The sequence below is a fragment of the Toxotes jaculatrix genome, chromosome 7, assembly GCF_017976425.1.
Source record: "Toxotes jaculatrix isolate fToxJac2 chromosome 7, fToxJac2.pri, whole genome shotgun sequence".
NCBI classification, from domain to species: domain Eukaryota; kingdom Metazoa; phylum Chordata; class Actinopteri; family Toxotidae; genus Toxotes; species Toxotes jaculatrix.
Genome location: NC_054400.1, coordinates 6,807,392 through 6,823,883, shown reverse-complemented (window position 1 = coordinate 6,823,883; position 16,492 = coordinate 6,807,392). Strand labels below are relative to the sequence as shown.

Here is a 16,492-nt window from a genome sequence, read left to right as displayed (position 1 = left end):
GGAACTCAAATGGAAACGTACATGACCTTTAATTAAAGCAATGGCGCACTCTAGTGGTGAAATATGGCGTTACAGAACATAGCAACGCGGAACTTCCTGTTCACAGTGGATGTATTTCCTTCTCTGTTACATTAATGCTGTTGCTTTGGTTCCTTTCTATAACCATCACTGACTGAAATACTAATGTAACTTTGCAAAATTTAGTGAAATCTTTGATAAACGCATGTCGGAGCTCGTACCTCCGGGCCTGCAGACACGAAGAAACTTCCTGACACACACACACAAAAAAAATCATTTCTTGCAGTCATGTCACGACAGCTGTAGGTGCTGGTGTTACAATGCATGACCTGAACTGACATGTACGCCAGCGGATGGCGTTTCCTGTCCTTCCCAGCATGCAGCATTCCTCCGTAAACTGTTTCACTTTCAGTACTGCATTGTTTGGACTCTGCGCGCAGGAGACGACTCTGTAAGTCGAAATTAAAGTTATGAAATAAAACACATAATCGACCAACGTTAAGAAATGAAAATTGAAACCATATGTCATAAGGTCTCAGTTTTTGGTAGATTGAGTTTTTTTTCTATAGGGCTGAATGAATGAAAATAGGTGTTAAGGCCGAGTTGCGTTTCCTGATCACCTGCCGTGTTTGTGCGTTGTCATTGTCATATTTCCTGTCTGCGTAGCATTAATTGGATTAATTATATAGCTCTCACCGAGTTTTTAGAAAAATGAGCGATATATTAAGGATGTGACATCTTATGCTCTGTAGACAATAAAGTAATTCCTGGTCATTCTCTTGGAATTATCTCTGTCCTTAGGTTCTTAGGAAATAAGATTTATGATTTAAATAGAATTAAACTAGAAAATGCACATTAAAGCAGTAGTATTTCTGTGCTTACTCATGCATTTGTATGATACTTGTATTACAGGTGAGAGCACTTCCTGCTTCCTTCGTCACCATGTTCGTGGCTCCTCTCCTGCTGCTGCTGTTCGTTCCCGTTCCTCCCTCATCAGGAGCACAGCTGCCAAATCAAGGCCAAGCCAAAGACCTCCCCATAGCCACCAACGGCCAGCCGTTCCCCTGGCACCGCATGCGACTTCCCAAAACCATCTCCCCGCTCCACTATGACCTGACCATCCATCCCAACTTGACCACCTTCGAATTCACTGGCGTTGTTCGTATTGAACTGGACGTGCATGAGGATACCAACGTTGTCATTCTCCATGCCAAGCATATGCAGATATCTAACGTGCTGCTCCTGGCACCTGAAGGCGCGAGGCGTCTTCAGGTGTTGGAGTATCCTCATTTCCATCAGCTCGCCCTGATGTCAGACTCGGTGCTGACTAAAGGTAGGAAGTATGAAGTTCAGCTGGAGTTTGCAGCCAACTTGTCTGACAGCTACCATGGTTTCTACAAGAGCAGCTACCGCACCAGCAGTGGGGAAGTTCGGTAAGAGCATGAAACTTATTTTTAAGGTTCTGTGTTTATGTGGCATTTTACATTTTTTGTGGCATTTTGGGATGTGCTGATGCACTTCCCTTCCATATTTGGCAATGATAAACTGATAAGCTGATGTTGAAAATGCCACATATTTAGCAGCTTTTTTTATCCTTTGATTGTCTTACAGCATGTTATGTTAAATATAACTTTTATCTTACTTTGATTTATTTTCATTACTAGTTTCATGGCTTCCACGCAGTTTGAAGCAACCTTTGCTCGGGGAGCCTTCCCCTGCTTTGATGAGCCGGCCTTCAAGGCCAACTTCACTATACGGATTATACGAGAGCCACGTCACATAGCCATATCCAACATGCCTAAGGTGCACACGAATGCAGCAGTTTAATTTGTTTTAAGTGCATGTACTGCTGTCAAACTGTTAATAATGAAACACACTGCACAGTAAAGAAGCATTCCAATTTTTCAAAAGGTATTAATTCACTGTACTTTATCTGTAATGGGCCCACTGACCTCTCTTTTTTTTTCTTCCAATTTCTTCTACCACACACCTTTGTTGTTGTGGCTCAGGTTAAAACAGTGGAGTTGCCAGGTGGTTTGCTTGAGGATCACTTTGACACCACTGTAAAGATGAGCACTTACCTGGTGGCCTACATTGTGTCAGATTTCCTGTCTGTGAGCAAGACCACCCAGCACGGCGTCAAGGTGAGGAGGACAACAGACGCTGGCCACGCCGTCATTTATTTAGTTCTCTCATTCAGAAACTGTTTATATGGAGATATTTGCAACTTTTTGAATTCACTGTATTTTGGAGAGACATCTTTGATTGTAGATGCAATATACATTTAAACTGTCAGTCATGCATCTGTTTTTAAAACCACCCATCCACATCCTCTTATATTAATACTGAAGAGTTTTTAATCGTGTTTCCCTTCAGATTTCAGTCTACGCTGTTCCTGAGAAGATCGAACAGACAGCCTTTGCACTGGATGCTGCTGTCAAGCTGTTGGATTTCTATGACGACTACTTTGATATTCCTTACCCGCTACCCAAACAGGGTCTGTAGAAATGCATGTTAGCACCTTGTTAAATTGTAAATAATTTTTACTGTACTCACTTTAAGAAAATTATTGGCAATGTAATGCCTTAGGATTCAATCAGCATAGATGGCTGCCACTTTACCAGAGTTAACTGTTGAAAATGGTGCGTCAAAGCCACAGGACTGCATGAGTATGTGATGTAGTCTGTACGTAAATTTAGATTTAGGCATTTAACAGTGCAAGTGTTCTCTGCCCCAGATAAAATATTTATCCAATTTGAAATGAACAGAGAAACAGTAGGAAAGTAAATTGAATTCAGAGGGAACCTGCAATGACCCTTGAAGTCATTTAAACAGCAAATATAACTTTTAATCAGCACGTTGAAAGCATGTTTTATGAATGCATGTTTCAGGGGGAAATCAAAGACACATGTATGACAGGTGGGCCAGCAGGTGAATTATACCATATTTATCTGTATTTATGTCCTTGATGTTGTTCCCTGCAGACCTGGCTGCTATCCCTGACTTCCAGTCAGGTGCCATGGAGAACTGGGGCCTGACCACCTACAGAGAGACAGGCCTCCTCTTCGATCCTGAAAAGTCCTCAGTTTCAGACAAACTGGGTATTACCAAGGTCATCGCCCATGAGCTCGCACACCAGGTACCTGGCCTGCGTCTGATTGCTCCACCAGCATTAGCTAGAAAATGAAGAATAAAAAAGGTGTTTCAGTTCTCCACTGTGTCCAATATTGCCAGAGTCAGGATGTGATGAGAAAGAATCATGTTACTTTTAGGGGATAATGGTTGAAGCTGGCAGCGTATAGTGTCTACAGTGCAGTTTAACAGCTCTGAACTTTAAGTAGCATTTGTTAATTGCCTCATTTCCTTGTACATTAAGCTGTTCTTACATGTTCTCCTTCCTGTCCAGTGGTTTGGGAACCTGGTGACGATGGAGTGGTGGAACGACCTGTGGCTCAACGAGGGTTTCGCCAAGTTCATGGAGTTTATTTCTCTCGATATCACCTACCCAGAGCTGCAAGTGGTGAGAGCTAAGCACATGGAACTGAAGTGTATCGCTCTTAGAACACTGCTTAATGAACGAGCTGTTAGAACATACGCCGATTTGCCTGTCTGACGTACAGTGCACTTAATCTTTTTTTTATTCATTTTCTCTCCATGAAATCCAGAAATGATTTACTGGCATAACAAGAAAGATAAAATAATTATGTCATCAGCTTTTTGTTTGATATAACTACAAAGAGTCATGTAAAAATGATCTCAAACCACAGTATTTGTGGATTGTTTTTACATTGTTGTGGGTGTGTTTCTGTAAAACATTTTATAGAAGCACACCCACGACAATGTTAATTTTACTTATCTCTTCCCTCCCCTCTCTTTCTCCCAGGATGACTTCTTCTTGGGGAAATGCTTTGAGGCTATGGAGGTAGACTCCCTCAGCTCCTCCCACCCAGTCTCCACCCCCGTGGAAAACCCCATGCAGATCCAGGAGATGTTCGACGATGTGTCATATGACAAGGTCAGCTTCATTCTGGGATGAGGACCATTCATTTGGTGTTGATGCACTTGGATATTTGATCTGTGCAATTATACGAGCATGTGTGCTTTTTTTTTTTTTTTTTTTTTTAGGGAGCATGTATTCTGAATATGCTGCGGGACTTTATGACTCCAGAGGCCTTTGAGATTGGCATCATCCAATACCTCAAACGCTACAGTTACCAAAACACTGTCAATAGCCACCTGTGGGACAGCCTGACTAATGTAAGTGATGTGTGTGTGAGTATGGGTAAAGTGGCTGAGGGATACTACACTACTGCTGCTTAAGTTTTGTGCCCTTTCCCAACAGATCTGCAATTCAGACGATCTTGACGAAGGCCGGATGAAACACAAAGAATTCTGCTCCAAACGCAACCGCCCCTCTGGAAACTCTGTAAGTTTTCCTGATTTGTAGCAACCTGGCTCAACAAAGCAGGTTGACTCCAGAGGTCCTCTTATGTTCTACTAATGTTGCTGTGCCACACATCTGTCACTGTTCAAGCTGTTAAATAATTTATTGTGTATCGAAATATGTGATGTGTGTGTGCGTGTGCATAAGCAGAAATGGTACTCTGATGATGAGCTGGATGTCAAGGCCATCATGGACACCTGGACCCTGCAGGAGGGCTTCCCACTGGTCACTGTGGAGGTCAGAGGTCGCGAGGTCAGGCTCAGTCAGGAGCGTTACCTGAAGACAGACGACCCCTCCCTCACTGAAGGGTAAAATGCCAGATTTAGAGTGTTATGGCAGAGAACATGAGTGGACAATGTCAGTCATTCACTCCATATTTTACACACAGTAAAAAAGATGTTAAGACAAATTCTGGTCTTAACTCTTTGAGTTAAGACCAGAATTTGTCTTTTGACGAATACTTAGTTCCTGTGTTTCGCCTTTGTAGGGAATTGTAGTCATTTAAATGCAAAAATCATCGATTGATCGACATCCGTTTGTTGCTAAATTGGTTTATCACAGTCATAGTAATTGTTACATTATGTTTCTAAAATAATTAATATTAATTTAAGATTGAAGATACGTTTGATCAATTATGGCCTCATTTTCTTAATTTTTATTTATGTTTTAATTATCATTGTGTGTTGATAGATTCCTGTGGCAGATCCCACTCACCTACACGACCAGTGCCTCCAACACCATTCACCGCTTCCTGCTTAAAACAAAGACTGGTGAGTGTGTTGCTCAATGCGATGACGCTGATTTTTAAATTGCTATGTTCGTAACCTTTATCCACATGCATAAAATTTAATTTCTGCAAGTCTTCTTTACTTCAGAGCTTGTCTTTACTCCATGCAGACGTCCTGTACCTGCCGGAGGAGGTGGACTGGGTGAAGTTCAATGCGGACATGAGCGGCTACTACATGGTCCACTACGCAGGCGAGGGGTGGAACTCCCTGATCAAACTTCTGCAGCATAACCACACAGCCCTGACTGGCAACGATCGTGCCAGCCTCATCCACAACGTCTTCCAGCTGGTCAGGTCTGTTTAAAGATCAGATAGTAACAGTTGGACCATCTGTCTATCCTCATAAAAGTAATGGTGTTGATTTGAAGCCTGTCTTGTGTGTTGCAGTATAGGGAAGGTGAAGCTGGACACGGCTCTGGATCTGTCTCTGTACCTGTCTAAAGAGACGGAGATCATGGCCGTGACACAGGCCTTTGGAGAGCTTGTACCTCTCTACAAACTGATGGAGAAGAGAGATATGGCTGCTCTGGAGAACCAGATGAAGGTTAGTGAAGGCAGCAGTCATGGCACGTCACAAAACATATATGCTAATCAACTCTTAAGGGAGGTTAGAGCAAAGTAGCTCAGATTACACTCGTCAACATCGTCTGCTGTTCAGAGAAGTCTTGTGCCATTTCATCAAGAATTTATACAGTGGCCACTTGTGTTTCTCAGGGCTACATTGTGGATCTGTTCCGGGGGCTGATTGATAAGCAGGAGTGGACTGACTCTGGATCAGTGTCTGAGCGAGTACTCAGGAGTTACCTGCTGCTGTTTGCCTGCGTCAGGAACTACGCTCCCTGTGTGACCAAAGCCACCCAGCTCTTTAACAAGTGGAAGGAATCTGATGGAAATATGAAGTCAGTGGTCCTAAATAGCACACAAAGGCTTAACTATTACCTGCAGTCCAAGCTATACTTTCAATATTTATAAGCACTTTTATGTAAAGATTAAATATTTTCAAATAGCGAAAAATTCTGAACGGAAAGCCTTCTCTGTTTTTAGACTCCCCGTCGACATCACTATGTCTGTGTTTGTGATTGGAGCTCGCACACCAGAGGGGTGGGACTTCTTGTTTGAGAAGTTCCGCCAATCGAATCAAGTGTCTGTCAAGCGGCGCATGGAAACTGCAATGGCTATTTCCCCACTGCAGGACAAGCTCAAGTGGTGCGTACATTATGTAAAATGAGACTCATCAGTAAATCCTAGTTAGAGAAAGCATCATTTCCCCTGCTCTTTCTTTACCATTCTCTTTCTGTTTGCAGGATGATGGAGCAGGGCCTCCGTGGTGAGGTGATAAAGACTCAGGACCTCCCAGACGTGATAGTCTCTATCAGCAAGAACCCCCGTGGCTACAAACTGGCCTGGGACTTCTTCCAAGCCACCTGGCACACCCTGATCAAGAAGTCAGTCAGCCCTTCACACATACACCTTTCTCTCCCTTTTTAAAGCTAAATAATGTGCGATTGGTTTTTAAAACTTCACCTTGAGTATTCTGAACTTTGAGTTATGTCTAACTGTGACTGCTTTGATGCCACAGGTTTGACCTGGGCTCCAGCATCATATCATTCATGGTGACTGGGGTGACCAGCCAGTATTCTACCAGGGAGATGCTAGATGAGGTAAGTAAAAGAGGTACAAACCCTTGTTGTGTAACTGGGTTTCAGTCCACTCCCTGTACTTTGTCATGTTTTGCTGCACTGTTCTTTGTACAAACTCCTGAAAACAAACACTCAAATATAAAGGATAAATAAAATATCTGCAGTGGCATGAATCAAATGGGAATGAGCAGTAGTATCTACTGTAAGAACATTATCAATTTTTACATGCTTGGTACATTCATGTGAATTATATGTATTGGTGTCAGTGGTTTATAGGAGCACAGTTACTTTTAGTATTTTTTTGCATCTTATATCTTGTGACAGGTTGTTGTTTTACTTTACTTTTGCTTGATTGGAGGATGAATTTTTATATTTTTGGATCTCATGTCAAATATATCACATTTATTTAAGTCTTTCTCCTCTGCATGTGCGTAGGTACGAAGCTTCTTCGGCTCCCTGAGCGAGGAGACGGGTTCACAGATGAGGTGTATCCAGCAGACCTATGAGACCATTGAAGATAACATCCGCTGGATGGACACCAACCTTCCTCTGCTGCAGGCCTGGCTGGACAAACGCAGCCACAAAGTGTCTCATGAGGATTTATAGCGCCAGGATAATTATGCTGCTGAAGGCAGAAACTTCTAGAAGTGTGGACACAAGTCAGAAATTGGATGACGCTATATTTGATGACAACAATCAAAAAGCCTTGCAACTCAACTTTGACTTGAATGGCAATAACTCCTGACTTGGACAGTAGATTTTATACTTAAATGGCTTAATGCCCTCTCCTCACCCAAACACTGAAAAACATCACAACAAGAAGTATCATCAAACTCTTTGGAACAAAGCTTGTGTCATCTATGTGCACAAAAACTGACTGACCTAGAAAATTTTTTTAAAGTGTAAACTAGGGTCTAAAAACTACTGTAATGTGATGTTCTGTAGGTAAATAAGTGCTCTTCCCAGATCCATAAGTTAATACAGTTCCTCAGTATGTGAAGGAGATGCCTTAAAGAACACCCATATGTGAGAAGTTTGAGGGTATATTATCATTTTTTTAAGGAATTGTCTGACGTCTGTCATTGTTGTGATATCAAGAACTCAAACAGTTTTTATCGAAAAATTTGTCTTTGAGTGTTGTTTCCAAGTGAAAGTACTATGTAATAGACACAACACCTGAATATGTCAGCTCAGAGCTGTCCGTGTGTATCTGTATATGTTTGTGGGTCAGTGTATGTTTATGCAAATGTGTGTGTGTTGTGGGGTGCGCTTTTAAATTTCAGGACGTTCAAAGACGAGTGCAGTGTTTCCAGTGTGAAGTCTTAGTTTTTGTGAAGCTGATTTTCATTCATGCTTCATTGTGACAGCAGAACACAGCTACATAAATATTGAAGTGTTGGACTGAACTTCTATTTTTTTCAGATATTTAGGTACCAGACCATTCCTATTCATGAAAAACAAAACCAAGAAAAATAAGTTTGGATATGCTGTCTAGAGAAAGAAGCCAAAAAGTCTAAAGTGAAACTGCTGTTGTTATATTTTTGTCGTGTTTTTGAACTATAATCGACATAAAAATGTTTAAAAATCAAGATCACATTTCTGTAAGATCAGATCAGATATAGTTTTTACACTGAGTTTCCAGCTCTGGGGACGAATAAAATTTCTAAAACCACTGGTCTTAATTTCTGTTTGTATTTCTATTATTGTATTGTATTCGATTATTCTTTAACACTTATTCACTGAACCTTGCATTGAAGCCCTGGGAGTTTTATGGATTCAACCTTTGGACCTGTCTGTGAAAATAACCTCTGATGATGTCACAGTGGCATCATCCGGGTTATAAGGGGTTAGTCTGGGTTTTTTTAGAGGGTGAGGTAAATGAAAGATGTGCATCTACCAGGCAGAGAGGGTCTGCTATCGAGTTGTGTTATGAGAAATTTAAGATTTTTGGAGCTTGTCCTCACACTCTAACTAGTTTCTCCTCAGGGGTTTTAGGAAGCAGGACAAAGTGCTTTAGCAGCTGTCTAAGATAAAAGATGGAAGAACAGTGTCTTCACCTGTTGCTTTGACTCTGAAGGAACCTCAAGATTTTAGTTAGTTTAGTTAGTTTCTACCTCTCTGCTGAGTCCTTGTGTAGAAAGGTGGCTGTTACTTTAAATCTTCTAATGCTACCATAAACTCCTCTGATGGACCTTTAGCACAAGCTAACATAAGACATTGTCCAATTGATAAAACACAAGCATACGTTAACATATGAGAGCATCTAAGCATCTATTCATGCATATGTAAAAACAGTGCTGATATAACAAATAATACTTCAGTCTCTGAAGGTGTTTCTGGGCTGTTTAAAAAATTCTATATGCTGGGCTTTGCGCTCATTGCAACGCATTTACACACACACACACACATACACACACACACACAAACACACACACACACCGCCCCTTGATCAGCACACCCACAATAGAAACTGCACTCTGCTCTTGTCAGTTTGCCCTCCCAGTCCTACACCTGAGGAGAGAAGAGCCATCTCTGGACTAAAGGTAAGCGCCTGAATCTGGTCTACTTCTGCTTCCTGTTTCTGAAACTTACTACTAAACTGCTGAAAACTTATCAAATTCAATGTCAGTGTAAAGTGTGTAACATGAAATATGTTAGCAGCTGTTTATTTGTTTAGACAGTATTTACCGACGTGGTCCCTGTTCCAATGTGCTCGCTGATCATGTGTTGTGAATTTTGACCTCACCTACAGAAACTCTCATGTGATTTTCATGGTCTTTGGTTTGCTTGCTTAATCTATCCAACATTTGAAAAGTTGTAATGTTAGATCACCTCAAAATATGTTTCAATATCAATATCATGGGCCTGATCCACACTTGGAGTCCAGGTGGAAAAATTCAGTCCGTTTTGATCAAAATTTCTTCATGCAACTGATCTTGGAAAATGTTAAATGTTAATAGAGCTGTGATCAAAGCCTGTGATAAACTCACAGAGACACAGAATCCCCAGTAATTTCCACCTCACAAGGCAGGAAATGAAGCCACAGTGTACCAGCAGTTACAGCTTGTTAACAGTGATTGTTGGCACTAGGTTGGTGCTACCTGAGGCAAACCTGCTCAAATTTAGCCTCAGTGTCAGACCTGTGTAGGGAAACATATGAAGAGTGTCTGGAACATGTTTTGAGTCAGTCTGAAGCTGTTCAATCTCTCTTTAATGTAAATTACATGAGAAGTGATATACTTGTGATTCAAGCATGTAATTCAGTGTGCCAAAATCCATCTGTTGATTAACAGGATGTGACAGCATGAGGTGGATTATATGCCACTAAAACTGGGACTATATGCCACAAAATTGTGTTAACTTTAATGACACAAAAATCTAAAACTTTCAGTTTAGCAATTTGTATTATCTTAGTGTTATCAGTTATGGATGTTTGCTACAGTAGTCATTAGTTTTTACTGGCAGCTTGAATGGCTGTAAACCACATTAGGTTACAGCAGGACAAACTGTTTTCTTGTAAGCAATGTGCTTTTATTAGTATATTATTTTTCCACCCTACAAGTAGAGACAGGCAATAAAATATTCATGGGTCAAGGTGTGTGTAGGACAAAATATTTATGGGTCTTAAGTTCAAAGTATTCCTGTTGATCATGGAAAAAAAAAAGATGTTATTGGTGTTGTTACGCAAAGACTGTTTTAGAGGACATAAAAATTGACCTACCTTTAAGCAGTTCTACAAGTCAAGTATGTTCAAAGTCTGTAAATGGCTACAGAGACATAAAATGTTTTGGATAAATAAGGCGTAAATTAGTGTTAAATTTAAATTGTAAATTAAATTGTCTTTTCCCCTTCAGGTTCAAACTGACTGCACTTCCATTCTGGTCCATTCAGAGTTTCTCCACACAGCTCCGAGAATGTCCTTGCACTACATTCCCATTCTAGAGTAAGACACATTACTTTTTATCTTTAAGTTTCTGATGATAATAAAAATAATATATTAAAAAACAGGCGATTTCAATCGGGTAAGAAGTATAGATATAACAGTGAAACAAGTATCTTGAATGTTTCATGAGCAATAGTGTCTTTTTAAAAAGATAGATTTAGGTAGTAAGAACACTTCCCTCTTCCCCCCTTCTCACATCGTCACCATCTCCACTGCACCATCTTTCTCATCCTCCTTTCACCCATCTCCTCCTCTCCCTCTCCAAGGATCTTCCTGGGCATCGTGGGCTTCGGCCTCTCCATCATGTTCTGCACCACCTTCTGCAGGGCATGCAGTCGCATAAGGGAGGAGCAGATAGAGAGGGAGGCCTGGAGACGCAGTGAGCAGGAGGGACGCCCGCCTTCTATTTATTTCATCCCCTTCCCTAGAAGCGTGTCACAGCAGGACAGTGAAGACGTCAGGGTGCCTCAATACAGCCAGGATGTCCAGACACCTCCACGGTACAGCACTGCTGTCTACTGTGGGCCCCCACCTTCCTACAATGAGGTGATTCTAAAACAAAACCACCCAGTGACACATAAAAACTGAAAACTTTGCTATCTAAACCAGGGTGCATCCGATGCTGTCTCATTATGATTTTGCCTTCAGCGCTTCCTGTCCCTGAAACCCCCAAATTCACTGCAAAAATGATGTATAACATCTACTTCGGTGTGTGTTTCCTGCTATTTAAATTTGAACTTGTGTTTCTTTCTGTGTTTTTCAGCTGGGATTTAAACCTGATGATCTTCCCCCTGCTTACACAGAACATGATGGTCCTGTGTATCCAATAACACCACAGCCTCACACAGACATGGTACAATCGCAAACTTGGTCGCAACCATAAGCCAGCACCCTCGTGGGTTGAGGTTATGGACAGTGTTGATCATTGCACTGAATCCTGGACTTGACTGAGCTGGAAACTGGAGTTTACAGTGTTTTAAAGGAACTTTTTATTGTGACCTTTTTATTTTTAAAATTTTACTTTGGTAAAGAATGAGATGATGGTACACAGATGATAAAAGAGATGATAAAAGCTGCAAGAGATGGCACCAGGTTTGAAGCTACAGTGCCATGAGTGCCTTGACCAAGCCAGTAAACCACTCAAGACCCAAAATAGATTTTTATTCCCATGGATAATGATTGTTAAACTCGGACTGTGTATCATTTCCCCGAGTAGGACTGTTACCTCCGCTATGGAGGTTGTGTTTTTAGTCCTTGCATTTAGTTTTCATGTCTGTTGGCTTGTTTTCTAGCAGGGTATCTCAAAATCCTCTTTACAGGTGTCCATGAAATTTAGTGTAAATTCAGGTGCAGATCCCGTGGTGCCACCATGTGGCCATGTATGAAGCACTTTGTTTTGGCTCATGTCTCCTGAATCCTGTCGCCATTCCCCCAAATTAAACTGAACTAAGTAGTGCTGAGGTAAAGACAGAGACAGAAAAGGTGTGTGAAAAGCACGTGTTTTACATGTAGCAGTTGTTGTACATGAATGTGAATGAGTGATGTATGAATGTTGCATTCAAATTAAACAGGAACAACTTTTGTAAAGACTCAAATGTCAAAAGCAACAACTTATTCTCAGGTAATCGAACTCGACTGGAGTTTTCTGTCCTGAAATTTGATTATGTCCTTTTGTTTTGTTTTTTTTTGGTGACACTGGACCAACCCTCTGCTAAATGCTGGGGTTCCACAGTATTTACCTGAAAGGTGAAAAGCAGTATTTTAAAGTCAGGGGTGCGCTGTATGTCTACATTGATTTGATTTAAGATTTTGATTGAACAGTGACTGTACTGTAAAGTACATGTTTAAATGATCAAATAGCACCAATGAACTGTTTAAATTGCAGGACAAAATGTGAGTGATATATATTTAGAAGCTAATCACATGTTTTGTGTCACTCCAACGATGTGTCTGTAATATCACCCATAGATATGATGGTCAAAATATAAAAATCTATCATATTTTCCAAATATTCTACTTCCTCACTTGGGGTGGGCCACGCCCCCGAGCAGGCCCGGAGCCTGTACGCGCTCATCTATAGCATTTAGCAGATATATATAAATCAGCAGGGTAAGTTGTGACATCCCCTGCCTTATTATGTTATATTCTCAAGTAATGGAAAGGTGTGGTGGGCGCCAGCCAAATTTGTGGCACCTGGGCTGGGTGGACCCAGGGTATAAAACCCAGCCCACACCGATTTCATGTCTCCTCTTTTTTTTTTCTCTCCGCAGCTGATATCGGCCAGCATTGGTACACCTTTTCTTTTCTTTTCTTTTCTTTTTCTTTTCTTTTGTGACCCGAACAACACCCCACATTTCATAATGCTCACTCATGCACACTTCCGCCACTGACAACACTGATTTTCACACCCCATATTTGAAGATATTTCCTGAGTTGTTTATTTGCTCTAAGTATAATAAATTTACATTTATATTATTTCTTGGGTGTCCTTTACAAATTTGTCATGGCCTAAACTGGGTTATAAGTAGTTTGCCAAATCAAGCTGAATGATTGTGTACTGTGCTTTTGTGTGTGTGTGTTAGTGTGTATGTGTTTGATCAACAGTGTGAACAGTGAAATAAAATTGCTTTCATTTCCCTTTCTACACAGTCTCCCTCCACAATTCTTAGCCTCACTTAGCCCTCTGCTCCCTAATGTATTAAAAATTGGGGTTAGTAAGTTCACTACAAAGGACATTGAATCAAAAATGTGTTTTGAACGGGTTAAAATGATTGTGCTTTAAAAAAATTGTACTAAACTGAAGTCAAGACTTTGACATTAAAGAAAAAAATGTTTTTTTTTTTTACCAACAAAAACATGATATCTGCAAAAACTCACTGACTTATCTCTCTTGTTGCCATAAAATGTGGAAGTTGGAATTCCCGCCACTTGAGAAGACAGTGCATTTGCTGTGTTGGCCACAAGGGGGGAGTTGTAGGTTTCAGCGGTGAGGATCACTTCCGCGTTCAAAAAACTGCCGCTGGGGGCTGGCTCCAGAAGTGAGCAATTCGCCATTGACCCCAATGTTAAAATAACCAACTTTACAGCCTAAAAAAAACATATTTACAGCCTGGTCCATTTTTTGTTTTTGGTCTCTATTGACAGTTTCCATCTCCGTGAACACTGTGGGGGGATACTAACCGACCGTCGAAGGAGTCTGTGTTGCAGTTTTTCCGGTAAGTAAATTTCTTACTATTTTACCTGGATGTTTGCACCAATTAGCATGTATTAGCATATTTTGCCGCTGGCTTATGACTTCATTGCCGATTTCTGGTCGCTGCTAATACAGATAGAGGACCGGAGCAGCTAATGTTAGGAACGTGCTTCCGTGCTCCCAGAGTCCGTTTATTGCGGGAATACTAGGCTACTTGCTTACTAGCCTTACTAGGCTAATTTTGTTTCGTCTCATTTTTCTGTGTAAAAAGTCCGATACTGCATGGACAGAGCAGCTCCGTCAGTAAGCGGCTGCTGTTGTTTGTGTGCTGCTGTAACTGTAAGTGGATAGTGGGTGGAGGCAGCGGTGAAAGCCAGCAAATATTAAATATTAAACATTTTAATATATATAAACCCGCGGTCACACAGTCGCGGTCGTATGTAGTCGAGCTAGTCGGGTCGGACTCGGGGACTGTCGTGTGGTGTATGTAGCTGCGTGTAGCTGCCGCTTAGCTTGTTAGCCTAGCTGATTAGCCTTAGGCTAGCTCGGTTGCTCCGAGCTAAGTGGCCAGGTTCTCGGCCGGCTGACCCGTAGAGTAACCGCCTCTCCGCCAAATATGGAAAGTACACTCCCACTAAAATCCAAGATGGCGCAGCTCAAAACCGACTCCCCGAAACCAATAGGTGACGTCACGGGTGCTACGTCCATGTTTTATACAGTCTATGGTTGGCCACAACCCCACAACTGAGGCATCACAAGAAAGCCCAGGAGGTCCGCTTAAAAGGACAGTACGATTGATATAGATTCTATAAATGATATTTTGACCTAGGGATCTCAGACTCATGTCCCCCACAGAGGACAAAAATGAATCTCAGGAGGAGATTTATACAGTCTATGGTTGTGACTTCTACCGGGCTGAATAATCAGTTTACTATGAGCTGAATGTCAGTTTTCTAAAAAAAAACCCCACTAATGTTATGTATGTGTTTGCTCTGTGGAGAAGGGGCTGAGAGGGAATCACAGGGAAGTAACAGAATGAATGTTGTAGGACTGGATTTCCTTGTTCAGTATTTGTGGGTCAGAAATCACCAGCAACGGCTTTTTGAGAGCAGCTGTTTTGCGTTACAGCGCTGCAGTGTACACAGCAGTGTGTTATTGTTCTGTCTTGAACTTGCAGAGTAATGGGGTTTTCTGTTATCATTTGGTTTTGCATGCCATCTAGTTTTATTTTTTTATTTTATAATTTTTCTTCTTCAGTCCACTTTTGCACCAAAAGCATGGCCTATGCGCATGTGTTGGAAAGGCACTTTAATTCACAAGATCCCAACTTGTATTGTGGGCATTTCTGTCTGCACAATGTGCACAGAATTACATTTTGCTTCCTCTTTTCAGAGACTAGAAGTTACAAGAAACAACCCTCTAAGTAGTTGGTGGAGTGTTATAAATCAGACATGTACATACATATATACATACAGTGCTCGCAACATTTAATTGTTAATTTGTGTTAGTGCTGTTAAATCACACACGTTGTGTAGGTGTGTGACAGCACCTGCCTAATTGACATCCCTGAGAAATCAGTTTGCACACCTGGTATTAATCTGCTGTTGATTCCTTGCCACCTTGGCCTGCTCCTGATAACGTAAAAGCTAAATCTTGAGAAAACTGCCTCTTTGCCTCTGTCTTCTTTGGAGTAATGTTACTCTTATGCACACATGGTGGCTGGCTGGTAACCATTAGTCCATTAACTTCAAATTTATGGTAAAAAGTTTAATATCCATTCATAGGTTTATCTTGTCTTTGACATTTGCTGACAGAGTGAAAGCACAGCAGTTATATGTCAAGAGGGCCTGAACTTGTCATTTCTTTCTTTTTCAAGGCGACTTGGTGTCATCTGCCAGTCCCCGTAAAGGAAAATCCTCTCCACTTATGCATGTATTTACTGCACCATGCTATCACTTACACCAGGGGTGTCAAACTGTTCCACAAAGGGCCGGTGTGGCTGCAGGTTTTTGTTCCAACCAATGAAGAGCACACAGTTTGACCAATCAACTGTCTGAAGACTGAGATCAGTTGATTAAATGAGTCAAGTCTGGTGTGCTGCTGCTTGGTTGGAACAAAAACCTGCAGCCACACCGGCCCTTTGTGGAACAGGTTTGACACCTCTGACTTACACAGTGCAGGGGGTGTGCATGTGTGTCTGTGTAGATGTGTGCATTCATTTAAATCCCAGAATATCTTTCCTATCACCTGTTAGAGTTGGAGTGGAACTGTTTCTGATTCATGACACTAAAACTCTGGGTCTCAACACCTCAAACTGTGCTATTGAGAGGACTGTTTTCTTTCTGCAAGTCGTTTAGAACACAACACAAAAATATCAGTTCAGGCGAGATAATGTGAGGATCTTGGCAGCTTCCACAGCAGAAACTAATTAACCATAAATGGAAAACTCTTGCTGTGGTTTGCAGCT

General features: G+C 41.4%; 2 protein-coding genes across 3 annotated transcripts; both read left to right on the top strand.

Annotated features, from left to right (window-relative positions):
• Positions 1 to 234: 234 nt before the first annotated feature.
• erap1b (endoplasmic reticulum aminopeptidase 1b) lies at positions 235 to 8,561 on the top strand. Of its 2 annotated transcripts, none has more exons than XM_041042798.1 (19): positions 235 to 469; positions 931 to 1,451; positions 1,683 to 1,821; positions 2,028 to 2,162; positions 2,395 to 2,515; positions 3,003 to 3,157; positions 3,425 to 3,538; positions 3,902 to 4,033; positions 4,144 to 4,275; positions 4,361 to 4,444; positions 4,610 to 4,770; positions 5,153 to 5,232; positions 5,360 to 5,543; positions 5,637 to 5,793; positions 5,964 to 6,148; positions 6,294 to 6,455; positions 6,554 to 6,694; positions 6,829 to 6,910; positions 7,325 to 8,561. In XM_041042798.1, the coding sequence occupies exons 2-19, from the start codon at positions 961 to 963 to the stop codon at positions 7,493 to 7,495; spliced, it is 2,826 nt and encodes a 941-aa protein (XP_040898732.1). In that variant the 5' UTR covers positions 235 to 469; positions 931 to 960; the 3' UTR covers positions 7,496 to 8,561. The 2 variants fall into 2 exon arrangements, with proteins under 2 accessions (XP_040898732.1, XP_040898734.1); XM_041042800.1 differs by having other exon boundaries at positions 239 to 469; positions 4,613 to 4,770.
• An 823-nt stretch (positions 8,562 to 9,384) lies between these two features.
• si:dkey-283b1.6 lies at positions 9,385 to 11,863 on the top strand. The gene is made up of 4 exons (XM_041042816.1): positions 9,385 to 9,432; positions 10,744 to 10,832; positions 11,099 to 11,378; positions 11,596 to 11,863. Exons 2-4 carry the CDS (start codon positions 10,804 to 10,806, stop codon positions 11,713 to 11,715), a joined length of 429 nt encoding a protein of 142 aa, XP_040898750.1. The 5' UTR covers positions 9,385 to 9,432; positions 10,744 to 10,803; the 3' UTR covers positions 11,716 to 11,863.
• The last annotated feature ends 4,629 nt before the right edge of the window (positions 11,864 to 16,492 follow it).